Source organism: Labeo rohita, chromosome 24, assembly GCF_022985175.1.
Source record: "Labeo rohita strain BAU-BD-2019 chromosome 24, IGBB_LRoh.1.0, whole genome shotgun sequence".
In the NCBI taxonomy this organism is placed as follows: domain Eukaryota; kingdom Metazoa; phylum Chordata; class Actinopteri; order Cypriniformes; family Cyprinidae; genus Labeo; species Labeo rohita.
Window position 1 is genome coordinate 21,557,427 of NC_066892.1, and position 16,319 is coordinate 21,573,745.

Genomic DNA, 16,319 nt, shown 5'->3' on the forward strand with positions numbered 1-16,319 from the left:
ACTCCGTGACTGTTCTTGAATGGCCCAGCCAGAGCCCTGACTTAAACCCAATTGAGCATCTCTGGAGAGACCTAAAAATGGCTGTCCACCATCGTTTACCATCCAACCGGACAGAACTGGAGAGGATCTGCAAGGAGGAAAACTTGTTGCATCTTTCCCAAAAAGACTCATGGCTGTATTAGATCAAAAGGGTGCTTCTACTAAATACTGAGCAAAGGGTCTGAATACTTAGGACTATGTGATATTTCAGTTTTTCTTTTTTAATAAATCATATATATATATGTATATGTATCTGTTTATATAAATCTGTTTATCCTTTGGTTTCTCGTGCTTCTCCATCTTCATAGAGAACGCAGTTCATGGTTGCTCAGAGCACTTTGGAAAGAAAGTGAAAATGGCACGGCCGCGATTTCCATGTATTTTTAGATGCTGGGAGCAGGGAAATCTATTTAGAGTGCATTATTGTATTAATTAAAATATCGATATGTGGCACCAGAAATCGATTCCCATATCGCATGGAAATAGAACTACGATATATTGCCATATCGATATTTTGCTTTAGTAGAGTCAAAAACTTGCATAAAAGCTTTAAATCATTTTGTAATAAACTAATTGTAAGAAAAAGGTATTGTAAAACCAGTATCATGATTCATACCGCATCATTAGTTGAGTGAATCATTACATCATTGTCTAGCAGGGATGAAATTTTAAGGAACGGACTTATTGCAAAAGCGGCATCCTATCACAGTACCATACTTGATTTCACTGAGCTCTTCAGAACAACTCATTTTTATTTTCCACAAATGTGTCACATCCACATCAGCTATTAAGACATGTTGTGTTAAATGTTCTGTGACTTTCCAATCAGGACTGGGAAGATGACGTCAGGCGTTTTAAACGGATCTTCCGTCATCCTAGTGACACAGAGCTTGTGGTTCTTGTCGGAAATCATGACATCGGCTTCCATTACGAGTGAGTTTGAGGGTTACAATTAACCTGCAGAGCAAATGTGTAGTTCATGTGTGGTTTCAAGTGTTTTTTTTTGATATTTAAAAAAAAAAAAAAAAAAAAAAAACTATTTTGCTAAATTTTGTATTTCTACTTTGAAGTAATATTAACTTGTCTGGATTTTTTTTTTTTTTTTTTTGACTCAAGAATGTGGATTTTCAAGTTTAAAGTTGCAACATGCTTTCAAAATCATCTCAGATTAGTTTTTAGAAGCAAGACTGACAGATCATAGAATCAGGTGATTGTATTTTCAAGGAATTTTTAGCGTGTGTGTGTGTGTATACAGGTGCCTGATTTGACTAAGGTGTGGTTCTTGTATTTTCTTTCTCTTCCTTTTGGCAGAATGACTAAGCAGAAGTTGGAACGGTTTGAGCAAGTATTTAATGTGACGTCAGCACGGATCCTCACCATTAAAGGAGTCAAGTAAGAATTACTGTAGTAATAACAATAAGAAGAAGAAGAAGAAGAAGAAAAAGAAGAAGAAGAAGAAACATTTCTTTGTATAGCAAATTTGGCAATACAAATTCATGCAGTATTAATGTATAATATCCAAAAACAACTTCATACAAATATAGGAACAAACATTGACAATATGATTCAGCCACACAATATCAATATTAATTTATACTTATACTTTACAAATTATAAAAATTTTAAAAATATCTATAGGCTAGTTCCCTTCTAAAATACAAGTAGCACAGTGTGGTGGTGTTCACACTGAACAGCCTACGTTTCTTTAACTGTATTTGCAACGTCAAGTTAGCAAAATACGTTGTGTGCACTTGAGGCGCCGACGCAATCACTGCATTTTTTCCTCTTCTGAGGAAACTGTTACTCTGTAATTTATGGTCATACAGACAGATGCAAAACATAATTCAAAACTGTAAAGCTTTTGCAAAAGGGTCATTCCAGCTGGAGTCATCAAATTTTGGAAAAGTTCCCCACCTGACCCCCTCAGATTTGTCTGAAAAAAATCTATGTGATGGATAATATGCCCAATAGATCTTATACAAATTTCAGATCTCTACTGTGCATACTTTTTTCACAAAAAATCTGTAAAAAAGTTTGTTTTTTACCCCGTTTTGGCATCACTGTCTGAGTGACCATGTTCAGACTGAAATATCTCCAGAACTATTTGTGCCAGGTCCATGAAATTTTCTGGGCTAAGAGTCCTAGTCCAGGACTGCATGAATTACAACTCACAGCATTGTTACTGAATTTACACCTGAATGCTGGCCCTCTACTTTTCTTTGAAACTGTTACTTTAAGGGTTTTCAGATGTCCATAGAAACCTCAATTTTCAATGTATAAGCATCAAACTTGGTAAATGGTCTGATATATACCGTGTCTTTCACATCCTTTGATATCAGACAATAGAGTCTGATGGATGTTGAGATATTAAGGTCCAAAAATGGAAAAAAAACTGATTTACACCAATGTTCAGAGCAATATTTCCCATGAATGACACCAGGTGTGAACATGAAACTTGTTTTTTTGAAAGAGCATATTGTTATTGATAAAATATAAAAAAATTAGGATGGGGTTTTGCCTCATTTTTCTGTAATGATTTTTTTTAAAACTCAGAGTTTCGTCACTGATCCTATTGTTCACTTTTGCTATTCAACTTGGTGTGGGCATTTCAACAGAATTTATTAATGTTCCACTTATACAAAAAATACAAAATACAAAAAACATACCTCCAGACATGAGTCATTTTAATAATGTATACCACCAACACAAATAAATGTGTGACATAACAGTTACTGAAAGTTGTTTGTGAAAGTGTCTGAATCCACAGTTTCATTTTCTTTTACATAGCATCGTCCAGTGGAAGTAACTGGCACATCAATTTTCATTATGATGTGCTGGAGAGGCACCCAACAGACATCTTCCCATTTTGGCCAAAAGTAGCCTCTAGCTGGGCCATGGGGATGCAAAAAAAGCACTTGAATGTCTTGCTCTGTGTAAGAGACGTCTCTGATGATACCAACCCACCATTGTCGGTCATACACACAAGTAACATATTGTCCTGGGGTCATATCTGTGATGTGAAGGCCTTGTTCAACTGGGTCAACCTCAAAGTTGACATGGAATCCTGGTGTTCCTGATACTCGACTGACCTCAAAATTGATCATTGTTGACTGATTCACTGATTGATTGATTGATGCTAGATCTCATACCACCTGAATATTATTATTTCTAATCAATATTGCCCTGCTTTCTCAATGAAAATGGATGTATTATTCACTGGATTGGGTGGAACATCAAGATTAGGTACTTATGTTGCATTCCACTGAATGTCGGTAGTCTGTGAATCCGAGTTAGTTTTCCCGATGTCCGTCGTAAATGCGTTCCATTGTAACAGTTTGCAAAAATATGGATGCCTATGGATAATTCCAACCGACTCGGTCTGCACTGAACTGGCCCGAGTGTGTGTTTCGGACCCCCAACTTAAGTGGCCGTTCCATTGCACTTTCCTGAGGTGGAGGTCGGATTTCCCCAAATCCCGAGCATAACGGAATGCTGCATTATAGCATTAATTTAGGCATATGAGTTCAAAATAGCTTCTACTACAGTAGTTGTCAATGTCACACAACAAGGATTTTTTAAAAATTATTACAGAAAAATGAGGCAAAACCCCATCCCAATTTTTTTATATTTTATTAATAAGAACATGCTCTTTCAAAAAAAAAAGTTTCATGTTCACACCTGGTGTCATTCATGGGAAATATTGCTCTGAACATTGGTGTAAATGATTTTTTTTTAATTTTTGGACGTTAATATCTCAACATCCATAAGACTCTATTGTCTGATGTCAAAGGATGTGAAAGACATGGTACATATCAGACCATTTACCAAGTTTGATGCTTATAAATTGAAGATTGAGGTTTCTATGGACATCTGAAAACCCTTAAAGTAATAGTTTCAAAGAAAAGTAGAGGGCCAGCATTCAGGTGTAAATTCAGTAACAATGCTGTGAGTTGTAATTCATGCAGTCCTGGACTAGGACTCTTAGCCCAGAAAATTTCATGGACCTGGCACAAATAGTTCTGGAGATATTTCAGTCTGAACATGGTCACTCAGACAGTGATGCCAAAACGGGGTAAAAAACAAACTTTTTTACAATTTCTGCAGCCTGTTTTCTTTCTGTGAACTTCGGAGTGCGTCAGCACATTTTTGTCTTTCATTTTTTTTAATCAGTAAATTATTTAAGTAAAATATATTTTGTGTATAGGCCCATATATTAATTTTTATTTCTATAGTTTTATTCTGTTTTCTCTGTTCAGAAACAGATGCAGTTTAATTTCCGGTTTTATTCACCGTTTTATACCAAAAGGGATTAAAGTTCTCCGTTGCTACGACGGATTTCTATTAATTGCAGCGAGTCTACGACGGATTTCCGTCCATTAGAGAAAATGAGGGGAAAAGAAACATATAACGGGTTGTTGTTTTTCTGCCCACACACCAAAATCCCCGCCACAACTGCAGATTCTCAGTGACAACATAGTGATGCTGCTCGCATCATTTCGGTGTGGGTATTAAAAATGCTCATTGGAATGTATCATTTGCAGGTGCTGTTGAGTCTCACTCAAGAGAGACTCACTCGCGCATTCTTTTATAGACCATTTTTTGTGCGCCCACATATCACGATAAGGAGAGTGACAGCTTTTAATAATTGTTAAGGGTGATTGCAAATGTAATGGTGACACTTTATAATAAAGTTCAGTTGTAAGTAATTTATAAGTGATTAGTTAATGATGAAATAATCATTTACAAAACATTGACAAATGATTAATAAGTGATATGCTAACAATTTGTGTATGTTTTGTTAATTCATTTACAAGTCAATTACAAGTTAATTTACAAGTAATTAGTTAATGATGAACTAATCATTTACAAAACATGACTATGTGTTTATAAATGATTAATAAGTGATATGTTGAAAAGCACAAAAATGCAATTATTCTAAAGCCATTTTCTTTTTTTTAAAAAAATAATAAATTATTTGCTGTCAAGTGAATAAATGTGTAAACCCTTTCTCTCATCAGCACAGACTTGTGTTCTGTGTGAAGTGTGTGGGATCTAGTAATATGTAAACCAGTTTTGTAAATGATTAGTTCATCATTAACTAATTGCTTATAAATTACTTACAACTGAACGTTATTATAAAGTGTTACTCCACTTTATTAACTTTCATTAACTTTTATCAGTTATATGGTAAAGAAAGTGGTTAACCCTCAACCCATACGTTTTTTTTCCATCAGTAGTATTTTTGGTTTGAATTTTGTGAACGGGATTTCCTCTTTTGCTATAAGTCGGCTTCGAATTCGCAATCTTGTCATGTTTTACAAGAAAGGATGTCTGTTTTGCTTACATTTATACACCTTTCACTTTTTTTTTCCGTTTTCTGGTAATGTGTTACACGTCCAGTTCATAATCTGCCGTAGGGAAATAACGAGAAGAATATCGAAGTGCAGTAAACGGTAAAACAGTTTGCACTACAAACCAGTGTGTTCATAATTAAGATAATACATTAAAATAGTATGGTAAGCCACACCAGTTTGCAATATGAAGCAGCAATATGAGCTTTTTGTGCAGCTAAAAATAGCTGGAAGTGGATGAGACCGGAAGCCAGACACAAAAAAATTACAAAATGGCTGCACCCACTCTAAAATAAGGTGGATACCTACTAATAAATTACAGAACATTTGGCAAACACGCAACGTGAGGTAAATGACAGCTTTTCAAAATGAAAACAAAAAGAAAAGTGAAACTTTGTCAGTGACAAAGCTTGCATGTTTATTTTTCCACAAGAATACCAACATGTTCGCCTTCTCTGTTTAAGTAGCGTATTTTTATTTTATTATTATTTTTTTTACTTTACTTTAGCTTGAAAACCAAATTACTCCGTCCGCCATTGTTTCCTCAGTATTTGCGTCATTTTTGCCGCGAGCTGCGCGCACCTTCACGCTTGTGCTGATGCAGGCTCTACATCAGAAGCGATCGCACTGAATGCGCCTCTCTTTATATGTGATCAGTGAATTCTGACTCCTGCTGCAACGCGCACTTTATAGAGCAGATGTTTTGGAGCAGTGCAGACCATGCACTCCCACAAAAGCAACCACGTTAAATTTTAGCTAAATAAAACATTTTGCAGAAGGCATAAAGTTTTGGTGGGTGATTGGCATACTAGACAAATAACAGTTTGATCATCCATTGCTAGTGTTGATCAGGCTGGCCTTTGTTTACCTTTGTTCATTGTTGTTTATCCATGATTTCAGATAAGAATCCCCCAATGGCTTTTTTTAATGCAAACCATTAGCCCAAATAATACAAAGTACTTGAGCATTAGTTAAAGACCAAATTATGCAAAACAACTAATTGAGTTAAAATCATTTGCTGACAGCTTGGTCCCCCCCAGTTAAAAAATTCCATCTGCACCCCTGCATTCCCGAAAGAATCAGCCGTTCAAACGAATGAATTGAATTATTCAGTGATAAAATCAGTGACTTGACGCCACCTGCTGGCGGATTTAGTTTGATTTTTAACGTATAATTTCAGTTATTTAAATCATTTAATATTTCTGTATTCAAAATTTTATATTTAAAAGATTAATTTCAACATGAATTTATTAGTTTATGTACACTCATGTCACCTCTGAGCCTCATTAACTTTTGTGTTCTTCTGTGCCACCTCTTTAGTACAGATTATTTTTATTAATACTAACTTCATATGATTGGTAACTAATTTGTCTTATTCTGCTTATTATTATTATATTGTCTTATTTTGAAATTTTAAAAAGCTTATAAATATAAATTTTTGAATTTGACATAGATGATGACATACTTAAAATGTGAAAAATGCCATTACAAAGGTATAAAAAAAATGCCTCTGTAAATCACTTTAGTGAGTCAAATATCACCTCATATTAGGAAGGCTATTTTTGATCAGAATTTTTGATTATTTATTAGATGATGCTTCTATTTTTTTTTTAAATTCGGAGTACAAGCGCTTCTAATTATAAGAATAAAAAAACTGGGTAACACTTTCTATGAAGCCCATATTTATAATACATTATAAGGGTATTCTTAAGGATGACAAGGGGTGAGTATATTATATGTGAATCTTTGTTTTGGAAGTGGACTTTTTTTTTTATTACAGGTGCATCTCAATAAATTAGAATGTTGTGGAAAAGTTCATTATTCAATTCACACAGACTGAAGTAGTTTAAGTCTTTGGTTCTTTTAATTAAGATGATTTTGGCTCACATTTGACAAAAACCCACCAATTCACAATCTCAACAAATTAGAATATGGTGACATACCTATCAGCTAATCAACTCAAAACACCTGCAAAGGTTTCCTGAGACTTCAAAATGGTCTCTCAGTTTGGTTCACTAGGCTACACAATCATGGGGAAGACTGCTGATCTGACAGTTGTCCAGAAGACAATCATTGACACCCTTCACAAGAAGGGTAAGCCACAAACATTTATTGCCAAAGAAGCTGGCTGTTCACAGAGTGCTGTATCCAAGCATGTTAACACAAAGTTGAGTGGAAGGAAAAAGTGTGGAAGAAAAAGATGCACAACCAACCAAGAGAACCGCAGCCTTGAGAGGCTTGTCAAGCAAAATCGATTCAAGAAGTTGGGTGAACTTCACAAGGAATGGACTGAGGCTGGGGTCAAGGCATCAAGAGCCACCACACACAGACGTGTCAAGGAATTTGGCTACAGTTGTCGTATTCCTCTTAAGCCACTCCTGAACCACAGACAATGTCAGAGGCGTCTTACCTGGGGTAAGGAGAAGAAGAAATGGACTGTTGCCCAGTGGTCCAAAGTCCTCTTTTCAGATGAGAGCAAGTTTTGTATTTCATTTGGAAACCAAGGTCCTAGAGTCTGGAGGAAGAGTGGAGAAGCTCATAGCCCAAGTTGCTTGAGGTCCAATGTTAAGTTTCCACAGTCTGTGATGATTTGGTGTGCAATGTCATCTGCTGGTGTTGGTCCACTGTGTTTTTTGAAAACCAAAGTCACTGCACCAGTTTACCAAGAAATTTTAGAGCACTTCATGCTTCCTTCTGCTGACCAGCTTTTTAAAGATGCTGATTTCATTTTCCAGCAGGATTTGGCACCTGTCCACACTGCCAAAAGCACCAAAAGTTGGTTAAATGACCATGGTGTTGGTGTGCTTGACTGGCCAGCAAACTCATCAGACCTGAACCCCATAGAGAATCTATGGGGTATTGTCAAGAGGATGAGAAACGAGACCAAAAAATGCAGATGAGTTGAAGGCCACTGTCAAAGAAACCTGGGCTTCCACACTGCCTCAGCAGTGCCACAGACTGATCACCTCCATGCCACACCGAATTGAGGCAGTAATTAAAGCAAAAGGAGCCCCTATGAAGTATTGAGTACATGTATAGTAAATGAACATACTTTCCAGAAGGCCAACAATTCACTAAAAATGTTTTTTTTTTATTGGACTTACGAAGTATTCTAATTTGTTGAGATAGTGAATTGGTGGGTTTTTGTTAAATGTTTTCATCTGCTTCATCACTTTATTTGCACTTACAAAAAACACAGACCATGTCTTTATTTATTTTTATTTTATTTTATTATTTAGTTTGTCAGATTGAAAAATTTATGTCACTCGTGTCAAAGAATATAGCCTTTGAGCATTAACAAAAACCTATACTTACTACGCCAGTCTCTCGTGATTGAATTGTAAAAAACCTTCTTTTGTTAATTACTTTGTTCTCTTAGTGTAAACAGCCTTCGCCAGCAACATGGGATATTTACACTTTAAAATTAAACCAAATTGCTTTTATGGTCTCATTAGTTTGTGTTTCTGTTTTTGTAGTAAATTGTGCATAAGACAAGGGGAGTGTGGTAAAAATACTGTATGTTGGTTTTCTGGTCGTAGTTCTTACCACATTTAGCTACGTTTTAGATTGTGATTAGATGATCCACAATGTGGATGATAAAAATAAGGCTGAAGAGTAATAGCCTGCTTTTGAAATTATTTTTCCGTGATCAAATTGTCACACGCAATAATACTACTGATAACAGAATCGGGAATATTTTATTAGCCTTTCCATAGTATGAAATAAACTTCATTAGACTACAGCTCGCCGTGAACAATGTTCTCTGCCGCTTCAGTTCAGTACGTTACATGATTGCCCCCTACTGATTATGTCTTTCCTGTGTTAGAGCATCCTCTGAGACCTTGCGTAATATTCCGTGGTCACACGTTATCCCTTTACTCCACGCACACATTCTCAGTGGCCAGATCTGTATAGGCTTTACAAAAAGAAGAACCACCAGATTGTTTAAGATTTACTGTATAGTGTACCAAAAGACAAAGCACTAGAGCAAGGGTTCCCAAACACATTCCTGCAGCCCCCAACACTGCATTCCTTAATCAAACATAAGTAATTTAGATCATCAGCTCATTCGTAGACACTCCAAGATCTGAAATGGGTGTGTTAGACAAAGGAGAGATGCAAAATGTGCAGTGCTGGGGGGACCCCAGGAATGTGGTTGTGAACCACTACACTAATGAATCTTACAGGACACTTATTATGCAAAATCCACTTTTACGTGGTGTTTGTAAATGTGTATTGGTAGTGTGTGAACACAACCACCCTACAATGATAAAAATCCCACTCCTTATTCCCATTAAAACAAACCAGTCTTAGGCATGCAGTTTCAGGCAGATGCAGTTGTAACCTTTAACATTTTGTTTGTAAAATTTAACATTTGTAGATTGTCTAAAGCAAAAGAGCTCTTGTAGAGATCATTGTATGTAAGTTTTCATAATCTGTTTGAAAAAAATTTTCTTTAAGCCCTCGTCTAGCAATCCCAATGCTCCAAACAGTAATTAAACCTCTGCAGCACATGACCCGGATACTTACAAATACTGTATACACAGAATTACGGTATGTAAGTAGGCTATTCATACAAACATAATCTGTTACATCTCAAGTGAACGTTTGGGGAATTGTTAGGGGAAAAACATCTGGTGTGCAGTACAGTAGGTCTTAATAGTGGCACAGCCTTTAAAAAAGCGACTTTTGAGGGGCTCTGTAAAACACATCGTTTGACCTACGAAATTCATACATAGATATCATCAGTCCGAGCAACTTTCATGCTGACAGTCAGTGCTCTGCCCAACAGGAAGTTGGCTGTTCAAGGTTTTGTGAAAAATGCATGCCTTGGTTTTTGCGATCTTGATATCTTAAATACTGTTGCCATGGCAACACATCGAACTTTAACATTATTTTCTGGTGATTTTGAGGCACTTACCATGCTTAGAATTTCATGAAACTCGACACACACATCAGCAATAATGATAGTTAGACACTGGCAGAAGCTCAGAAATGGGTGTGGAGGAGGCGCTCTAGTGCCACCTTTTGACAAAAGTTAAGGGGGGGGGGGGTAGTTTTAGCTTCAAACTCCTAGGGACATAACGATTACCGGTTTGATGATAAATCATAATAAAAATGCCCATGGTTAGTATTACCATTTCGTGTTTTAATTATCAGTTACCGCGATTTGAACAACTGAGGATAAATAAATTCTGTCCAGCATAAAGCAAAGATTTAAGTAACAGTCTCATGTACGCACAGCATGCAGAGTAGTTTCGTTTTGTGTGAAAAGAGCAGAGAATGCTAAATGCATGTACCTCTGTGGTTCTGTCTTCAGAAAAGATTTGATGGCATTTTGTTTTCATCTTTGCTCCATGTAATACCTAATAAAGTGTTCTCAATCACAGTAATGCTTTGTCCACAGAGTTTACGCGAAACAGCTGTAATTCAGCTTTTCCATAAGCACCACCTGCTTTTATAGAGTGGATTTACAGAGACTTACATTTACATTCAGCTTGTTTGCACTTTATTTGGCCAAAAAATGGACCGAATCTGCATGCCCTGCTGTAAATTTTGACTGATTGATGAAAAATAAGCTTATGTGGATTCTACACCTTTAAACAGTTCGGATAGGCATCTAGAAATATTTATGGAGCAGATAAAATGCATATAATAATTTATTAATCAATTATAATTTTGAGTTAACTTATTTAAAGGCTGAAATGTGAGGTTTACATTTCTATTAAATTTTTTCAAAGCTTTATTCAAACATTTACATGAGATATTTGAACATGCAATGAGATAAACTGTTGTCATACCGTGATGATACTGATAACCGTGACAATTTTGGTCACTGTAATCGTGGTAAGAAATTGAATTTTGGCTTGAATTGTTTTTTATTCTGCAAAAGGGGGGCTAGGCAGAAAAGAAAAAAACAGTGTTGCCATGGCGATTTATTAAAAATAACAGCAAAAAAGATAGCAGGAATTGTCTTATATTTTTAAAGTGCTTTATCCAAACTCTTCAAAACATTTTACATACTGAGAACACGTCATTCTGAGGAAACATGCTTAGTTTCATAAATGTATAATGCTTAGGGACCAATAAAAAGTAAAAGCTAATAGACATTCCACCTGAGAGCTGAAGGGTGTAATACTAAGTTTGTCCATCAGATGGAGCCATAGGATACCAAATCTTTTAAGGCTGATCTTTTCCAGCTCAGTCACAGGATAAGAAATCTCTTAAGGCTGGGCCCGTATTCATAAAACATCTTATCTTACCACTAAGAGTTCTCCTAAATAGCAGTAAAAGTTTTGTAACTAAGAGTTTCTCTTCAAACCTATTCACAAAGCTGCAGAGGCAAACTTTTACTAAGGAATAGAGTGAAGTCTTAGAATAAGAGTAGAGGTGGGGTTGACCTTGGTGCTATGGATAATGTCAGCATACATACTAACTATGCACACAGTGATTGGCTGATAGGGGAGGGGTCTCTGACAGAGATTTTTTCATAGAAATATTGTAGAGCGCAATATTATGTAGCCATGTTCAAATAAATAAGTACCAGTACTTACATAGTAAGTCCTTGAAACCCTCTGGAACTGATCTAGGGGCTGTTTGATAATTTTATTTTAGGATTTCTACCCCCAAGACTCAACAAATCTCTGCAATTCTCCAGCTGTGATCCTTGGAGAGTTTTTGGCCCCTCAAACCCTCCTCCTCAGTGTGCATTAGGACGATAAAGACACAGGTCCTCTTCCAGGCAGATTTGTAACATCTTTAGTTGATTTGGAACTTCTTAATTATTACCCTGATGGTGGAAATGGGGATCTGCAATGCTTTAGCTTTTTTCTTACAGCTACCTTTATTTTGGGAAGCTCAACAATGTTGTTCTGCACATCAGAACTATATTCTTTGGTTTTATTCCTTGTAATGGATGATTAAGGGAATTTGGTCTGTGTGTTCCTCATATTTATAATCCTGTGGAACAGGAAGTCATGGCTGGACAATTTCATCCTCCTAGCCACCTTGGTGTGCTAAAAAATTTTAATATGAATGGGAATATACTTCAGAGATATTTTACTTAGACAAATTTCCAGGGGTGCCAATAATTGTGGCCAATATGCATTGGAAAAAAAAACAAACAAACATTTATTTCATAATGTGAGATTCCCCCCACTTTCAGTTGTATTACTCCAATGAAAGGTTAGAATTTTGTACATTTTTTTTAAATGAAAGATTAAAAAGATATATGTATATACACACACACACACACACACACACACACACACATACATGCGTATATATACATACATCATGCACACACATGCATGCATACATACATGCATACATACCCAAATCGATGGGTTATCGGCCTATCCACGACACAACTATAGGTTTCGGTGTCTGTAAAGGCATCTCCCTCTCTGACTACTTCCTCCCGATCAGAGAGTCCGTCAACATCTCCAGTGCCTGTTTAGATATATACCTCTCATTTCTATATGTGATATGATCTACATTTTCTCTGATCCTTCCGTTTATGCCGATCATCTTGTATTTGCACCCGGAAGACCCGGAAGTCTCATAACTCTTTTGGGGAATGCGGCAGGGCTTTCTTTACCATAATATACCTAGAACGTGGATTGCCGTAAAAATGTCTTTGGCAGGGAAGCGTTGTCTCTTAATTGATGAGATACCTCATCAATGGTGGGGAACGAGTTAAGAACAGTCTATATCTTTGAATTGAAAAGTAGGACTTTTCTAAGAGTAGGTCACTTTTATAAAGAAGCTAAAATCAACTTTCAGTAAAGTCTAAAGACTGATTCTTAGATGTTGACTGAGAGGACACTTAAGTGATTAAGTTACTACAATGATGTCAACCCAGAATGGCTGCCCTCAACCTCTGAAACAGCCAATAGTGAGCCTGCTCATGGCATCTTCAACTTTAATAAAACAAGAATATGGTAAAGATGTTGTAAACATTGCATAGTTGCTTAGAGTCAGTTGTTTTATTTGTGATAATAACAATGAAACATGTTAACAATGAAACAAATTGTGCGGTCATAGTTTTTGGCCATGCTGTCATACAAATAAATTTTGAACACATGTAAAAGCAAGAGAGGATCAACGAAATATTAATAAGTGATTCTGTTGTACTCATTGTGACAGTGTTGCAAATTTAGTGATTTTGTCACTAGATTTAGTGACCTTTTTTTTTTTTTTTAAAGCCTAGCAACAAATTCAATTTCTTGGACAAATCATATCTAGATTCTTAGACTCTCCCACTGATATATTTATATTTATATAGATCAGTGAACTCACCATTATGATGTCATCTAGCAACTTTTGTTTTTTTTTTCCCTCATTGTTTGATGGTTTAAGTGAAATGTGAGGTCATAAAAAACCCTCCACACATCACTTTTGGCCACTGTTGTGTTTGGTGGGGTTAGTGTCACAATATTTCACACCTTACTTGCTGTGTCATCACCAGTGCATTGATGCATTTTTCCAATTTTCCAACCAAAAAAATAAATAAAAATGTAATTGCTACTTTCATTTCTGCAGTTAGAACATTAATTTGTAGAGTGGAAAAAGTTCTTACTTGATCAGTTAAAAAAAAAAAGTGTCTTCATGATCAAGTTTGTATTGTTTTATCAATTCCATATCATCATATAACACCAATACGTCATATGTTAATTGTAAAGTGTTTGTCTCACCCTCTTTGCTGCCATTTTGTTACTCCTAACTAGGTTAGGAGACCTCTCCATCTCTCCTAAATAATTTAGGAGCTGAGACCAAATCTTAACACTTAGGAACCTTTATGAATCACTCTTATTCTTAAATCTAGGAATAAGAGGAAAATGACATCGTTCTTAGAATTTTACTGTGAGTGGCTTTATACATACAGCCCCTGATCTTTTCTTATGTTTGGAAAGAAAATTACGTGTTCTACAGAACCCCTAAATGCAATAAATATGAGATGGGATGAAAATATATATATTTCACTACTTTCTCTCGCAGTTATATCGTTGGATAATTATACTGTATATAAATTGCGGGCATCAGGGAGCCGTTATTAATACGTGTGGCATTGAAACTGATCACTTTTTACTTTCACTTTTACTTTCGATATTCACAATCACACATGTTCTGTGTATACTAGAGTGGCAGTACTTGCCACACATTTTACAACATTAGATGCATTTAGATGATTTGTCAGTGGTGCTCATCTCTCCTTACTCTGTTTATGTGGTAAGTGAAATTTTATATACTGAAATGTAACAGACTACCGCTAGCAAGCAGCTGACCATGTCCCTTTAGTGGCTCATGTTATTTGCCAATCCAACCCAACTCAAAACACATTATTTTAAAAATTGCTTATATATAATTAACATTAGTAAATGCATTAACTAACATGGACTAAACATGAACAATATATTTTTACAGCATTTATTATACTTTGTTAGTGTTAGGTAATGAAATGTTTTATGTTCATCTCATAAGATAAGAAATATGTTAAGCCTGATACTGTACTGCACAGATATACTGCACTAGTAATACAGTTTAATATAATTATTTCACAATGTATATATTGTGAAATTTATTTTGGATCTGTTCTTATGTTTAATAACAAAGATAAAATTAAAAAAACGGCTACATTGTGATTATTGACCTCCTGGTCGCTGGCCAGTTCATCCGGGGCCACCCCGTGCCTCTGTGGTCCTCTCAAAGAGGTCGTTGAAAGTCTCTGGATCACCCTGTGGACCCATCTTTTTCAAAGCCATGTGGGCTGGCAGGGCCGGGGCAGATGTAGTTCCCCCAGCCTGAACCAGCTCCGGAACAGCTTGTGGTCTTCCTGCTGCGTCTGGACGAGGGCTTGGTACCGATGTTTCTGATCCTCCCTCATGTCCAGCAGCGCCTGATGGTGTTCCTGATGGAGTCCTGTGATTGAGTGGATGACCTCTGCAAACTGCGAACTTGACGGAGATGACAGCCACGGTGTTCCTACTTCTTTCCCGGGTTTCGGCACCAGTGTAACAAAGTTCAGAGGAAGGAAGGAAGAGGGCAGGGTCAGCTTAGAGAGACTCGTGCACTTTATTCAGTAATCAAACATCTCAAAACAAAAGTCACGCTCTGTACGCATTCAAACAATTCTCAATTCACACAATTACTCAGTTCCTTGGATTTCTTTTAGCTCTCAGCCTGGGCAATGTGCACAAGTCTCCGTCCCATCTCTCTCTCTCTCTTCCACGTTCTACAGATGCTCTTTATCCGGTCTCTCCATGCCAGTTACTGCAATCAGACACATGTGTTATCATTTTGCATTTGACCTACTTACTCACCGTTCGTCCGACCTTCTCTCCCGCTGCAAGCTCCGTTGAACCATGCATCCCCGCCACACCTACAAAACCACCACTTGCTCTGCACCCCTTTACCTAAATTCACTACTTCAGACTTATGTGCCCTCTATAAGCTTGTGTTCTGCATGTGAATGGCACATTATTGAGCCATCCCAACGAGGCACAAAATCACTTTCACAGAGTTTTAAATGAACTAGTCCCTCCTGGTTGAATGACCTGTCCAACTAAGTCAGCTGTCACTAGGGGTGTGTGATATATATCGTCTGCGATAACATCGTAATTGTTGTTTTAATGATGTACGATTTAACATCAAGTATGTTGCAAAAAAAAAACAAAAAAAAAACACACACCTACAGAATGCATACATACATTACGTGATGGATATGAAAGAAAAAAGCATGTTGAATACCACTAACTGAAAAAAAAATAATGCATTGCATTACCAGTGCTTGCATTTAAATGCCTTGAATTTCCAGGGCTTGCATTTTGAGGTCCTGAAGTTAAACATAGCATATATCATTTTATTTCACTTTATAAAATTCACTTCCACAAATTCAGTGGTTAAAATTCCGCAGAAAATTCGGCATTT

The 16,319-nt window shown here is 36.5% G+C and overlaps 1 protein-coding gene across 1 annotated transcript in view; it reads left to right on the top strand.

Annotated features, from left to right (window-relative positions):
- Nucleotides 1-856: 856 nt before the first annotated feature.
- The window catches only part of mppe1 (metallophosphoesterase 1), a gene marked incomplete at its 5' end in the record, with an annotated part of 78,305 nt that continues 62,842 nt past the window's right edge, over nt 857-16,319 (top strand). Inside the window, 2 exons of the mRNA XM_051098898.1 lie at nt 857-972; nt 1,351-1,431. Of these exons, the coding sequence (XP_050954855.1) occupies nt 857-972; nt 1,351-1,431 (197 nt within the window). The remainder of the gene's footprint in view (nt 973-1,350; nt 1,432-16,319) is intronic.